The following is a 15,835-nucleotide window of genomic DNA, read 5'->3' as shown; positions in this document are numbered from 1 at the left end:
TTTAAATAACATCCTTACCCTACTCACATGTTATAAGATCGGTTGTTGACTGTTAACCGACGAGTTTAAGTAACATCCTCACCCTACTCTCATGTTATAAGATGGGTTGTTGACTGAGTTGCATCTTATTGTTGGCGTAGTATTGCGGAAGCCAGGGCCATTATTCGCCGAGGTTCGAGATGGAGAGTCGGCGACGGAGAGAAGGTTAGAATACGGGGGGACAGCTTGTTACCCCGTGCACAGTTCTTTAAAGTTCTAAGCCCAGTTCCGACGGGTGTTGCGCCTACCACTACGGTCAATGGGTTATTAATGGAGGATGAGGGTTTCATATGGAATGACTTGGTTAATGGTATTTTTTATTAGTGTTTGATTTTGGGTAGATTCAATGGAACAGTAAAACCATACACTAAGAACAGAGGTTTTTCACTTAATATCAATATATTCAGCTTGTTCTAAAAGCAAAGAACCCAAAGAACATGTTTTACCGTTGGAGGAGAATGAAGCAGTTTCTCTCTCTCACAACATTACAAAAACATCACAACCATTCATTTCTAAGCCATCATGTAAGATGCTTACACTTGTCATGAGATATGACTCATTAGAATCTAATCTAAATACCATATGGAATATGATCCAATGGCTTACATTAAACACTGCACAAAGCTTATAATGAACCTAACACAGCAAAGACATTTATACATCAATACTCCCTTCTAAATGTTTTGCTGATTTTACTCCAAGTGCATCTCTCAAGTATTCAAACCTATCTTTAGGAAGAGCCTTTGTAAACATGTCTGCCAATTGCTCCTCTGTCCTACAGTAGTGTAATTCAATGGTTCCATCTTGAATAGCATCCCTAATGAAGTGATATTTTCTGTTGATATGCCTTGTTTTCTGGTGAAATACTGGATTCTTGGACATGGCTATGGCAGAGGTGTTATCACAAAGCAAAGGTGTAGCCTCTACTTGTTCTTCCCCAAAATCAGTCAACACAAATCTCAGCCACATTGCTTGTGTTGTGGCTACTGCAGCAGATACATATTCTGCTTCTGCAGTGGATAGTGCCACACTACATTGTTTAACAGAAGCCCAAGAGAATACCCCCGAACCAAAACTGAATGCATAGCCCGAGGTACTTTTCATATCATCCAAGCTTCCTGCCCAGTCACTGTCACAATAGCCTATCAACACAGCAGCTTTGCCCTTCACATACTCAATTCCAAAATCCAGTGTCCCTTGTACATATCTCAGTACCCTTTTAGATGTTCCCATGTGCTTCATGGTAGGTTTATGCATAAATCTTGCCAACAAGCATGATGCATACATCAAATCTGGTCTAGTAGCTGTTAGATATAACAAATTACCAACCATTCTCCTGTATAAACCTTCATCAGCTTCCTCACTTCCATCAACTTTGGATAACCTGTCAGTAATAGCAAGTGGAGTTTTCACTGCTTTACAATCCTTCAAACCAAATTTTTCCAGTAAAGACTTGGCATACTTCTTCTGATGAATGAATATGCCATTATCTGTTTGAATGATGCCTAAGCCAAGGAAATGATGCAACAATCCCAAATCTGACATTTCATACTGTTTCATCATATCATTTTTGAATTCTTGAACCATCTTATCAGAACTCCCTGTGTAGATAATGTCATCTACATACAAAGATACAATAAGCACACCTGCATCACTGAATTTAGTATACAAAGTAGCTTCACTTTGACTTCTCTTGAAACCAGACTGATTGAAATATGTATCTATCTCATCATACCAAGCTCTGGGAGCTTGTTTCAGACCATATAAGGCCTTTTTCAGTCTGTAAACTTTGTCTTCTTTCCCTTTGACTTCAAACCCTTGAGGTTGATCAACATATACTTCCTCATGTAATGTACCATTCAGGAATGCCGATTTAACATCCAATTGGAACAATTTCCATTCCTTTTGAGCTGCCAGTGCAATCAAGGTTCTAATAGTATCGAGCCTTGCCACTGGTGCAAAAGTCTCATTAAAATCAACCCCAGGCTTCTGAGAATAGCCCTTTGCCACTAATCTTGCCTTATTTTTCTGCACTGATCCATCCAGGTTAAGCTTTGTCTTATAGACCCATTTGACACCAATTACTGGTTTATCAAACGGCCTATTAACTAACTCCCATGTATCATTCTTTTCTATCATTTCAATTTCTGCAGACATAGCTTTTCTCCAAGCTTCATCACCTGATGCTTCTTCAAAACACTCCGGTTCTATCACACATAGATTGCACCTTTCATATATATCTTTCACACTTCTGAATTTTAGAGGTGTGTGATCAAACTCTTGAGATTCAGCAAGATTTACTTGTTCCTCTTGACTTGAATGAGAACCAACAGTTTGATTTTGTTGCTCCAGTAAGGATTCTGTACACCTCTCATCTACTTCACTTTCAACATTACTCCCTTCATCACAATGTTCTTCATTAGAGACTGAAATGGACAGATTCTTCTCAGCATGAGTTTTCCAATTCCAGCAAGAGTTCTCATCAAAGATTACATCTCTTGAGATAATAATCTTCTTGGTTTCAGGATTGAATAACCTGTAACCTTTCTCACAAGATCCATAACCAATAAAAATGCATTTGACACTTGTTGCATCCAATTTCTGCCTCATTTGTGATGGAACTTGTGCATAGCATAGAGATCCAAACACTCTTAAATGCTTCACTCCAGGCTTCCTTCCACTGTAAGCTTCAAAAGGAGTCTTCTTGTTCAAAGCTTTGGTGGGACATCTATTTAGAATATAGACAGCAGTGTTGACCGCTTCTGCCCAAAATTCAAATGGAATATCCTTCTCCAACATCATACACTTAGCCATTTCTACAATGGTTCTATTCCTCCTCTCTGCAACACCATTCTGCTGAGGGGAATAAGCCACTGTGAGCTGTCTCTCTAAACCAAAATCTTCACAAAACTGAGAAAATTCAAGTGAAGTATACTCTCCTCCTCTGTCACTTCTTAATTTTTTCAGTTTATATCCACTTTGAAGTTCAACAGTTGCTTTGAATTTCTTGAACACACTGAATGTCTCAGATTTATTCCTCAAGAAATAAACCCATCCCATTCTTGTACAATCATCTGTGAAAGTGATGAAATATTTGTTTCCAGCCTTGGTAGGTGTTTGCATGGGTCCACATATATCAGTGTGGATCAATTCCAATGGTAAGACAGCTCTCCATTTAGTTGCCTTGGGAAAAGCTTCTCTGGAATGCTTACCAAGTGCACAGCCTTCACACACTGTGGTGTTCACTTCCATCTCAGGCAGACCAGTTACCATTTCATGCTCTTGAAGCTGCATTAGAGCATTCATGTTCAGGTGTCCTAATCTTCTATGCCATATTTCAGCAGATTGACCAACACTAGCCCTCATAGCAAGATGAATGCCTGGTTGTAATTTCAAAGGAAAGCTTCTATTGCCTTTCATTGGAACTTTAATAACTAGATTTGAGCATGTAGCATCATCATAGATTCTGACTTCAATTCTTCCAAAAACCAGGTAGTATCCATGCTCCATCATCTGTCCCACACTTAACAGATTCTCCTTCAAACCAGGTACAAACATAATCTCTCTTATATATCTTCTGCCTTGCTTAGTTTCAACCATTAAGTCACCCTTTCCAACCACATCAACTAGTTGTCCTGTACCCATTTCTACTTTGGCAGTTACTCTTTTATCTAAATTCACCAATAGATCTTCTCTTCCTGTCATGTGGTTACTACAACCACTGTCAATATACCATGTATCTTCATGCTTTTTCACAGTAGCTGTCATACACGTATAAAACATAGTTGGAGTATTATCCACTTGTCCAACATAATTTGCTTGTTGAACTGCTTTCTTAGATCTGCAGTCTTTGGCAAAATGCCCTGGCTTATCACAATTATGGCACCTTGGTTTTCCTTTGAACCAACATTCTCCAAAGTGGAGTTTGTCACAGTATTTGCAGGAATTTTTAGCTCCATCAGGGGATGTAGCAAATTTCCCTTGCTGATGCACAAGTTTGTTATCCCACTTCTTACCCTTAGACTTCCAATTCTTTGTGGGTTTAAAGTTTTGATTGGCATTATAGTTAGTCTTCCTGGGAGCTATACTTAAACTAGCAAATGCCTTTTCATTTCTATCTTCAGAGTGTCTATCAGTTCGTTGTTCATACCCCTTTAAGGTAGCAACAACATCCTGCACATCAACACTCTCCAGATCCCTAGTGTTTTCTATCACAGCAACAATACTATCATAAGACCTAGGCAAACTTATCAATAGCTTCTGCACAATTCTTTGATTTCCTATATCTTCACCATAACTTTTCATTTGTGACATAAGATCAAATAATCGCACAACATACACAGAGAATGCTTCATTTTCACCCATACGAGTGTATTCAAAATCTCGCCTTAAACTTTGAAGTTTCACAGATCTCACCTGTTTATCCCCAATAAATTCTTGCTTCAGTGCATCCCAAGCCTCCTTTGACGTCTCCAGTATGGTGATTCGTGGGAAAATTTCATCGGACACAGAACCTTGAATAATCCCGAGAGCCTTAGCATCCTTGATCATGTTCTCCTTCAGCTGCTTTAGTTCAGTGGCAGTGAGTTCTTCGTCTTCTTTCTTCATCGGAGGATTATACCCCGTTTCAACCATATCCCACAGATCATGAGATCTGAAAATGGTCTTCATCTTTATCTGCCAGAAATCAAAGTTTTCCCCATTGAAAATCGGCGCCCGAAGATCAGCACCACTCGATCCAGCCATATTAGACTTGTTATCGAGTTACCCAGTGATTTTTAGATTGTTCTTCAATCGCAGCAAACTCGATTCTCTGTCGAGTTCCTTAGCTACAACCCTTGTCACAGATTCACGCCCAGATTGAGATCCAACCTGGCTCTGATACCAAATTAGTGTTTGATTTTGGGTAGATTCAATGGAACAGTAAAACCATACACTAAGAACAGAGGTTTTTCACTTAATATCAATATATTCAGCTTGTTCTAAAAGCAAAGAACCCAAAGAACATGTTTTACCGTTGGAGGAGAATGAAGCAGTTTCTCTCTCTCACAACATTACAAAAACATCACAACCATTCATTTCTAAGCCATCATGTAAGATGCTTACACTTGTCATGAGATATGACTCATTAGAATCTAATCTAAATACCATATGGAATATGATCCAATGGCTTACATTAAACACTGCACAAAGCTTATAATGAACCTAACACAGCAAAGACATTTATACATCAATATTTTTAGTGAGGAGGAAGCGCACTAATTTTGAGTATCCTTCTTAGTTATTTCCGGACTTCGGATACTTTAATTTGGACTAAAGCGAAGAATGGTACTTTCACAACGAAGTCTGCTTATCATGTGGCTCATTCAAGCGGTGAGGACTATGGGACGGGACCTGCAAGTTCCAAAGTTGGATGATTCAAATGGTGGGAGAACCTTCGAAGCAAAGTTTTGATCTTGCTTTGGTGTTGATTTGGAGCATCTGGAAGAAACGAAACTCATTTCTGTGGACGAGTAAGGCGATGAACCAAGTGGATATCCATTGTCGAACCCAAGCATGGCTCCAAGAGTATAGAAAATAGCATGAAGTAAAGAAGGGCAGCAAGATTTCCGTTCCACAGCCATGGATAAAACCTGAGGTAGGTTGGCTTAAATGTAACTTTGATGGTGCGTGGAATGAGCGGGATGGGATTGGAGAGCGATTGGTGCTATAATCCGAGACGACCGGGGGATTTTTTTGGCAGCCATGGCTTCGAATTTGCCGGGGGTTCTTTCTGCATAGATGGCAGAGATTATGGCAGCGAGAGCTGCTGTCTTTTTGGCACAGATGGTGACGTCCCATGCTGTTGAGATACAAAGTGATGCAGCAGTAGTGATTAATGCATTACAAGCCGAGACAACAAATTTGAATGGTGAGTTTTGGAACAAATTTGAACGGTGAGTTTTGACATGTTATTCAGGATGCTAAACATATGTTGGCTTCGTTTTCACAATGGAAAGTTACGTTTGGTCGACGAGAGACGAACACGGCAGCACACAGATTGGCATGATTGGGCTTAACTTTGAGTAGTCAACTTTCTTGATTTGAAGAACCACCTGATATAATTTTTAAAATTCTTCTTGAGAATAGTATAATACTTAATATGGTGCAAGACGCTCTTTTTTTCCTTCGATTGGGTTGAAAATCCCGACAATATTTTTATTGAGACCCATTGTTAGCAGCACCATATCCTCTGCTTTATACGATTTATTCCAAATAAATAAATATCGTACTTCTCAAAAAAAAAAAAAAAATCTTCAATTTAATGCACTATATATAACATCATGGTATTAAATTTATATTTAAATTTCAAAAATTTCCTTTGTGCTGCTGTACATTAATGAACATAAACTTGCATACTAACTACTTTTTGGCTTCTGAAGGTGTCCCCAGGCAAAGCCCGGGACTAATCCTTCGAGGTACGGTCGGGCGCATATGCGGGACCTCTCCCAAGAAACTTTTCTGCATCCACAAGGGCTCGAGAGCGAGACCACTTGCTTGAGCGACCTGAGCCCCTTCCACTCTGACCAACCTTCATTGGTTGCATACTAACTACTTTTGACAAAAGCACTTCTATACAAATTGATACGGTATAAATTTTCGGAACATTTCGGCCGAATTAATGCTACTTGAGCTTTGATCTGTATTTCATATTTTTCCGCTAAGAAACATAGTCTCGGTGAAAGGGCAGAGAATAGCAGATGCCTAGCACATCAAGTGAAGGGCTTCACGATTCCGGCCAAGCAAAGTCAACGCCGTTGCTGCTATGTGGTGTCCAGTTAATCCAGCAATAGCTAGCTGCTCATTTGGGGATGCATGCTCAATGTAGTTGTCCGGTAAAACAATTGGTCGCCACTGGAATGTCGATTTCAGGCAGAGAAAACAAAATATGAGGAACGATGTGTTAACATATAATGTGCCATTGACAATCAATATTGAAGTGAAAATAAATATTACCTTAATGTTTCCATCAAGCTGTCCGTTGAGAGAAAAGAACTGTGCAACATGGGATCCAAATCCTCCAATAGAACCTTCCTCAACCGTGATCAGATATGAATGGTTTCGACAAAGCTGCCTAAGAAGCTTGACATCTAAGGGCTTGCAGAACCTTGCATCAGCAACTGTTACATCAATGCCCAGTGTTGAAAGAAGAGACCGAGCCTTGAGGCAGTTCTGAACCATTGATCCATATCCAAGCAATGCCACATCTTTACCCTCCGCAAGAATTTTCCCTTTTCCAATCTGCTCAGCCGCGCAAAGAAGTCAAATTAAACGCAGTGGCACAAAGAAGTTAAAAAACACATAAGAAGTAATCCTCTGTATTAAATATACCAAGTTTATATACCTACTGGGAATGATTAATGACGGTATACTTGTTTTTAAGCAATGAAGCGGTATTACCTCAATGGGGGTCCCACTGCATACGGAATGGTCCATCACAACAATGGCGCCCCTTGGATATCGGAAGCAAACTGGACGATCATCAATGTAGGCTGCAGTGGCCACCATGTTGGCAAGCTCATCTTCATCGGATGGTGCCATGACGATCATATTTGGTAAGCATGACATAAATGCTATATCGAATGCTCCACAATGCATGGGACCATCAGATCCTACCAACCCTGCACTTGTAATGACAAAACGCACTGGAATTCTTTGCCGATCTACGTCATGAACTACCTAAACAGGCCATGAGAAGATATCAGAGACATTATCATCATATTATTATATTATATCATAACTTATTTATTCCAAAACTAATTAAAATATAATTACTACCTGATCATAAGCTCTTTGTAGGAATGTAGACGGGATTATGCAAAATGGCTTTAGTCCTCCACATGCCAAACCAGCCGAAAATGTAACTGCGTGTTGTTCTGCCATTCCCACATCAAAAAACTTGTCAGGAAATCTTTCACGAAATAGCTGAAATGCTGTTTCCATATGCATTCCTGCATGAACAGTTACGATATCTTTGTCCTTCTCTGCCTCCATCACCAAAGCCTCCACAAAGCAGTCGCTATAAGTTCTACGGTGGATTTTGGACTGTAAATCATCAGAGTTATTCAAACCTGCAGGTTTGGGAAGTGTAAAATAGCATATATGTCAGATCAAATCGAACGTGGCTTTTCATCCTGTACAAAATGAGAACCAATCATTGTAGTCAGCAATCTCTTATACTCGCTAAAGGCCTGAACAAAGGCAAAGCCTCAGATGAAAAATATAAAACCAAAGTATATTGGGCTGAGTTAGACTATGTTCAAGTCAACTCATGAATCCTTAAATTTACTGCAGAGTTTTGTACAGCATATGAAATGAACACCAGAGAAGGAGGGAGATGAGCAGTAATATACCTTCTACCCCACTCTTTGGGTTGTTTTCAACTTCCCGATTTTCTTCCGTTATCACATGAACCAAAACAGGACCCATTGAATTAAGAGATGCCACTTCTTGTAGAACGCAAATCAGGTCTTCAACATTGTGTCCATCAACAGGGCCAATATAATACAATCCGAGCTCTTCAAAAAGAGTTGATCCTAGTGGACCGACCATACCACGTGCATACTCATCAACTTTAGCTGCCAATTCATGCATGCCTCCACCAATTCTTTTAGTAACACCCTGAAAAAAAAAGGGGGAAGAAAAATAAATATTTCATAGAACAAAATGCACAAGGCACAAAATCTGACTCATAGCAACAGAAAATGTTCGATATTTTCAAAATCACCAAAGCCCAATACATTTTTCTCTCAGATGCGTGCCACACAAAACCAAATAACTTTTCTATACTCAGATTGTCTAAAGTATTGCCCAAAGTTAAATATATTTTTCTGTAAAGATATCTCTCATTTCAAAACTTCCAATATATCTTAGTTCTAAGAAATCTTTAAATAACGTTTAATGTCTCAAAATCTTCCAGTCCTAGAGGTATGATAATAAAAAACACGGAAATACCTTAGCAACTTCTCTAAACCTTCGAAAGGATTTACTTGACTGGAGCTTGCTTAGGGTACTAGACAGAGCACTAATAGCTGTCTTTGGACCCTCCTCAGTCTTTGGGTGTAAAGAGTGCCGGCTGTCATTTAAAATAACTACCATATTTGAGTCCAAATAACCTGCATTACCCATCGCCTCATAGACCTGTCCAGCCATCGTAGTCCCATTGCTGATGACTGAAACAATACGTTCCCGTTTTCCTTTAATATCCCGTGCAACTGCCATGCCTGTAAAGATTATAATAGCAGTCCAGTTAAAAAATAATATAGTTTTAAATCCAATTTAGCTGGCCAAACTTGAAACAATTGCTCTTACATCATAATAAATAACGCTCAGAGGAATGACCATATACTATCACTAGCTGCATAAATGCCATTGGGTCTAAAGCAGCATATACGGTTAACAGAATGTCCAGATAAGGGTGTTGCAAGTTATGTTGAATAAAAACATGAACTTTTTCCGAAGACAGCGATTTCATCACAGGATAAACGAAAAAGAAGCATACTGGAAGTAGACATTACCCAGTCCAGCAGAAACGCTACTGCACCCATGCCCTGGCCAGAATGGATCATATTCACTCTCAGGTCGAGATGAAGGACCAGAAAAACCATTATTTCGTCGAGCTGTATGTACAAGGCCCCGCCTTCCTGTAAGTATTTTATGAGCATATGTCTGCCAGAAAAAGAGAAAACTTTCAACATTTATATCATCCAATGACAATGTATAAATGTGCAGAAACTACCCATGACTGATTTTCATTGCGTTCTGTTTTAGATGTGTAATTTCTGTTATGAACTATGAACAGCCTAATGGAAACAGTATCGCAAGTTCTCCATAACCTCAACCGCCTTTCTTAGAATTAACCATTTCTACAAAGAGAAAGGTATATATTTATGATCTTACTTGTTCTACGACATCCCAAATTATCTTGTCCACGGGAGCATGAAAAACATGGTGTATTGCAACCGTCAACTCCACCACTGCCAAACTGGCTCTGAAAGACTTTCGCGTTCTCAACATTATAGATGTTAACTCTGAACGGATTTCATCAGATAACTGTTTCAGTTCCTGCACTGATCATTCTGTGATGAGTAAAGAAGTTGTGAACGGAAGTGTAAGCACACAAAGCAAGTATTAAAATGCCTCAGAACTAACTTCAACAGACAAGTTCTTCAGGTGGATAGGATTTTCAACTGAATCAAGAATGGGGGTTAACATTTCTTCCAAGAACCATTCATCATCGTCAGGTAGAGAACATATTCGACTTGCAATTTCCTGCATTGAGAAAACAACACACATTACTGCCTTTGTAACGGCGGATACAATGAATAACTATTGTAACGGCGGATACAATGATCTAGACTTAAATTAACTTAAAAGCAAAACACTTGATGATAATGGCGATAATAAGATTCAGGTTTTTGGGTAATCAATACTTTAGAATTGCCATTTTGACTCCAAACCATTTCAAACTACTCAGTATTAATCACTACATTGCCGTATCTAAGCATTTTCTGTTTTAAAAACAATTATTTTCTAAAATTAGTGCAAAGTTAAAAATAGTTACAAACAAAACTTAAAATTCCACTCAAGAAAAATCTCTAATTACCAAAATCAATAAATTAACAAGCACCTTACAAATTTACACAAAATTTAACAATTCAAACAAATATAGATTTTGTTTATTCTGCAACCACAAATACAGTTAAATCATGAAGTCTCCAAATTCTAAATTTTTTTCTTCCTTTCTTCTCCAGTTTCTGCAGCATGTAAAGTAGGTAAGAAGGGAGGTGACCGAGATTACCTTGGATGCAGGGGGAAAAACGGAACTTGGGTACAATTTATGTCCTGGAAATTCCACATGCAGTGGGAAATTAGAGCCAAAGAACTCCACTTTGTGAGGAAAAGCCCCCAACTTTCCATGGCAATGGGAAGTGATTCCAAAAGGGTACCCAGCAGAAGCAGCACCCATCAGATAAAACGCAAAACCAGCAACCCAAATTCAATGAATTTCAAGAAACGAGCTGAATCCGAGAGCTCACTTGCAGAAAAAACACACACCCAGCTACCCAAGTTCAAAGCATCTAAGAGCTGAGTATGTAAAGAGATGGGACTTTGAAGGGTAAAATTGTCCGAATGCGTCACATGAGACACCAGAAAAGTTGCAGAAAAACAGGGCGGGGAGAGCAGAAGAAGAAGAAGAAGAAGCTGGTGGAAGGGAAGTAAATATCAACAGGAAGCGAACAGAGGATCCGGAGGGGACACAAGAAGCGTAGGTTAGGAGAGTATCTTTCTGGATAAGTCCAAAATATATGTGAGGCCAAAGCATAATCACCTCAAAAATTAGAAAGCTTTAAATTAATAATTAATCCCATTATTTAATTTTATAATTATAGACGATAATTTCATGATGCAAAATATCCAATTAGTTTCCATTGCCAACTGAATTGTAATTTCCTAGTGTTGAGAACTCCGAAGGTATCACAGCGGTTCACGTTGGTTTTGTTAATCTAAACACAATTTTTGAGTGTTTTGTCGATTAACTAGGAGTTGGGAATATTTATGTGTTCTCTTGGTTAAATTAGATTGCGAGATTCGTACACAATCATATCATTTGATGTTCAATTTGTTAGAGAGTATGCCGATGGAAACAAAACCTTTCTTTGTTAGTTTATAACTGGGTTTTTGTTTATTTGTAAGAACGGTTTGAGTAAGATATAGTTCGTTTAGTTAGTACACTTGTAATGTGAAATGTCTATTTCAAAATATTTTGCATCTCTCATAAAATGTAAAATTGTGAATTAGAAAGGAGAAGTTTAGTGTTCGTATAAATTTCTTCATTTAAATGATAAATGTGTTATGACTGTAGATAAACTTGTCATTCTTGTCGTGTTTTTCGTACTATTTTCTTAACATATTTAATATTTTAACGGGTTGTGTCATATAACTTCCGTCAAAATGAACCGATAATATGACATGACCCATTAACATTAACGAGTAATATGACCTGATTGCACGATTTACCCGTTAAAGAGAATATGTTTTTAATCAAAAAATAATCAAATGAAAAACATAAGTGATATCACGTTCAAGTTTTACGGTTAGTGAAAATATTGCTCTGAGTTTAAAAAGTCTATAGAAATTATATATATTGACTCATATTTCAGTTAATCGTGAACATTGGAACGTGATATCAATGATCTGAACGATTCATTTTTCTGCATCCGCTAAAAGATCATGATTTCAAAAAAAAAAAAATTCTGAAAAACGAAATCCGATGAAAAGAATAGATCGTAAACGACAACCGATGATTAAATTTCGAAGTTATCCCCTTTATGGAAGTTGTGAAGATTGTCACTACGAGTGATTATATGTTTTTTTTTTTTTTACATTTTTCACAATTCTACATTAATTATTATGATTTTTTTAATTAATTTTGCACTCAAACAATAAATAGTATTCATAAAGGTTTTGAGGGTTTTAAAAATATAAACGATGATGTAACCAACGCTTATGCGTGGAGGATGCAATCACGAGTGTTTTTATATTCTTTCATATTTTTCACACTTTTACATTAATTATTATGAATTTTTATTTATTTTGAACTCCCCTAAAATCATTGTTCACGAGAGTTTGTAGGGTTTGAAATCTAATGTGCTTTAGTATAAATGAATTAAATGAATTTTAGTGTGCTTTAGTATTTTTAAATGCTTTGGTACTTTTAATGTGCTTTTGGATTTTTTAATCTCACTTATGTGAGATCAAATACTATGACTATTGTAGTTAGCTTTTTTTAGTAATTTAAAAATATCAAACTATTTTTTTTTTGGAAAAATTAGGTTCTCATTCCTATTTTTCCTACTCTATCGATCAAACCCTTATTCATTTTCAATTTTTAATCAAGGTCTTTAGATTTTAATAAACATCATTAATTATTTTAATAATAAAATATTTTTTATTTCTAAATATATTTATTTAGTGTTAGAAACGTTACTTTTGGTATATTTATATTTATGGCTAAATTTTTTATCATATATTTTGATTTAATTTATACCCATTTTAAATTTGCAACCCTTTTTTTTTATTTGTACAAATTTTCTTTTAGTTTTATTTTTTACCCATATATTAATTCTTTTTGTGCCCATGTTTTTTAAACTTTTATTTGTACTTGTACCCATATTTTTTAATTTATTTGTACCCATTTTAACTTTGCTAAATGTAGTCATGCTAATTATATGTATTTATTTTATGTTTTAAAATATATCAATAGTAATTTTTTAGAATATGTTAATAATTATGTGGGTACATTATTTTTTATTTTTGCTATAATTTTTGTGAAGAACAATATTACTCTAAAATTGATTTTTAAGTATTTATTATATTTAAAAAAAATATTATTTGAAGTTGTTTAAATTTCATAATTTGTGAGGCCTTAAATACATGAGTTAAATCTCTTAAATGAGACTAAGGACCTCGATAAAAAAAATTTAAACAACCTTGTTTCTCATTTTCCAGATTTGCCAACAAATCAATAGAGCGACACTAAGCCTGGATAAATCCTTGCTATCATTAGCATCCAGGGATGACAACCAATTAAGTAAATTAAGGTTTTGATTAGTAGAATGAAGGTTCCCTATTGAAAGAGAATTCCAAACCTATTTAGCACAGACACAATGAATGAATAAATGATTTTGGTCCTCTGGGTTGGTATTGCACAACGGACAAATATCATTGATTGTATTAATGAATTTATGAATTCTGTTTCGAGTTTGAAGCTTATTAAGAATAAGAAGCTAACTGAATAGTGTGGATGCAAATTTCTTCCTCATTGATCTTGGACAATTTTGCACCTACAAAACAATTAACACCTTAGGTTAAGGCCAAGAGCCTCACGCGTCCACGACGAATAGGGGGGCTTTGGCCGAAGAACCTCCGATGTCAAAGTTAGAATTTAGAGAGAAAGAGTGTATAGAGAAATTTGAGATTTTTGCCAAAGTGTTGGAATGGAATTTTGGTGAAAATGGGAGCCTATATATAGGGATAGGCCGGTCCTCTTTGGAGAAAAGAGTGGCCAGCCATAGGTTGGTTTTTTGGAATGAATTTTGGTTTAATTAGCCAATTTATTATGATTAATTGGCTAATTAAACATAAAGGGAATGTTTTGGTGTTTATGGGATTTATTAGCTAGCTAATTAGTGTAATTAAAAAGGAGAAAATGATAGAAAAAGGTAGAAAATATGATGGATTCTTTCTTGGATGGGGTTGGCCGGCCATTGATATGGTTTTGGGATTAAATGGGTGACTTAATTGATATTTAATGGATTAATTGGGTAATTAATCCATTAATTAACCAATTAACATAATAATTTGGAGGTTACCTTGCAAAATGGAATTTGATGAGATAGACTTTGAATTGTTTACCTCTTTTGGAGCATCTTTGACTTTGTTGAAAAAAGATTGTTGACTGCGTGCGCGTAGAGATCCCGGTGTACCTCAGGGGTATTCTGGTCCTTTTTGTCCAACAATCCACGTGTCGCCTTGTGATTATTTTAGGCTCCACAAATGCCTCCACACCTATGGGCTGCTCGTAGAAAAGGGCAGCAGGTGTAAAGATCTTCTTGCTTTAGGAACTTAGGACTACTTCCTATTTTGATGTAGATTCTTTTTTTAATAGGAAATCAGATCATTCTAGGAAAGGGAAAATAAATTTCTCTCAAAGCCTATTTAAGTCCACCTTAAGTGTGTTATTAAATCAACTTTGAAGAGCAATTTATTATACCCTACAAGAGAGAGAGAGCATAGAGGATATTTGTTCCCCCTCCTCTAGTAATCTTCTACATCTTGCTCGTGTAAAGGACAGTCTTTCGTTGCTTTCTTCGTCTTCTCCGTGCAGCACCGATGTAAGAAAAATTTAATTTTTCTTGTCTTCTTCTTGGATAGTACTGTCACGGGGCAACCGTCGGGGTGGTGCGGCACGTCGGCTGGCAGGAGTCAGGAGTCGGCTCGACATGGGCCGATGAGGTATTGTGGCAGGGACCACGACTTTAGGCTGATCGGTTTGGTTAGAGCCAAGGGCAACTTATGCGGCTGGGGTTGCAGATTATGGCGTTGGGGCACAGTGCTAGGTGAGCCACATGGCTCATGTCCTTTGGGCTCTTAGACTTTACTCGGGCCAAACTGGCGACTGAAAGAAATGAGAAGGTCGTGGGCCTCATGGGTTGCTGGAATGTTGGGCATGCAGGCTTCCTGCCTGTTAGAATGCTGGGTTGATCTCCTCTGCTGAGTACCGTGAATGGCGTTGGCTACTTAGTTCTCTTTGCCGGAAGTAAGGTGGACTACTCCTAAAGAGGAGGTAAAGAGGATCAACGCGGATGGATTGGCTCGTCTGATTGCTGTCGTGGAACTTACTATGAATGAAGGTGGAAATAAGAGATCTTCCCCGCCTGCTCAAGAGATGCTGGTTTAGAGAAAACTGAAGACTTTTCTACTGCTCGTGAGGGTCTGCCTGCTGCCGAAAGGTCTGTGATTGGTATGACTTCTTTCGATGGGAAAAAAATAAGGTTGCTAGATCTGAGCATGTGGCGCATTCCATCGAGAATGGCTAGTACGATTGCTGATAAGGTTGCTCAGCGTAGAGGTCATGTCGTGCCCCTGGTGCCGAAGTCTATACCAAGACGTCTATTGGGAGCTAAGTCTGGTTCACATTTGGAGAGGCTTGCTATTATGAAGAGTGATAAGGCAGACTCTGCTGCTAAAGTGG

The 15,835-nt window shown here is 37.6% G+C and overlaps 1 protein-coding gene across 2 annotated transcripts; it reads right to left on the bottom strand.

Annotated features, from left to right (window-relative positions):
- Window positions 1-6,355: 6,355 nt before the first annotated feature.
- On the bottom strand, window positions 6,356-11,363 carry LOC126633286 (probable 1-deoxy-D-xylulose-5-phosphate synthase, chloroplastic). Of its 2 annotated transcripts, XM_050303859.1 has the most exons (10): window positions 10,880-11,363; window positions 10,231-10,350; window positions 9,979-10,143; window positions 9,597-9,747; window positions 9,034-9,302; window positions 8,433-8,700; window positions 7,858-8,150; window positions 7,480-7,758; window positions 7,036-7,320; window positions 6,356-6,933 (listed from the first exon to the last, which is right to left on the bottom strand). In XM_050303859.1, exons 1-10 carry the CDS (start codon window positions 11,045-11,047, stop codon window positions 6,784-6,786), a joined length of 2,148 nt encoding a protein of 715 aa, XP_050159816.1. In that variant the 5' UTR covers window positions 11,048-11,363; the 3' UTR covers window positions 6,356-6,783. The 2 variants fall into 2 exon arrangements, with proteins under 2 accessions (XP_050159816.1, XP_050159817.1); XM_050303860.1 differs by lacking the exon at window positions 10,880-11,363 and having other exon boundaries at window positions 9,979-10,148.
- Between the last annotated feature and the right edge of the window lie 4,472 nt (window positions 11,364-15,835).

This window comes from Malus sylvestris, chromosome 8, assembly GCF_916048215.2.
Source record: "Malus sylvestris chromosome 8, drMalSylv7.2, whole genome shotgun sequence".
NCBI classification, from domain to species: Eukaryota; Viridiplantae; Streptophyta; class Magnoliopsida; order Rosales; family Rosaceae; genus Malus; species Malus sylvestris.
Note: the sequence above shows the minus strand (reverse complement) of the source record. Positions and strands in the feature narration are given on the sequence as shown.

What these genes read in the sequence shown, in the direction of transcription:
- LOC126633286 (XM_050303859.1), bottom strand. Translation starts at nt 11,047, where the DNA reads ATGGGTGCTGCTTCTGCTGGGTACCCTTTTGGAATCACTTCCCATTGC. An exon ending in TTTGGGATGTCGTAGAACAA is followed by an intron (nt 9,748 to 9,978) that starts GTAAGATCATAA and finishes TTTTTCTGGCAG; the next exon opens with ACATATGCTCATAAAATACT. An exon ending in CCCAAAGAGTGGGGTAGAAG is followed by an intron (nt 8,151 to 8,432) that starts GTATATTACTGC and finishes CCAAACCTGCAG; the next exon opens with GTTTGAATAACTCTGATGAT.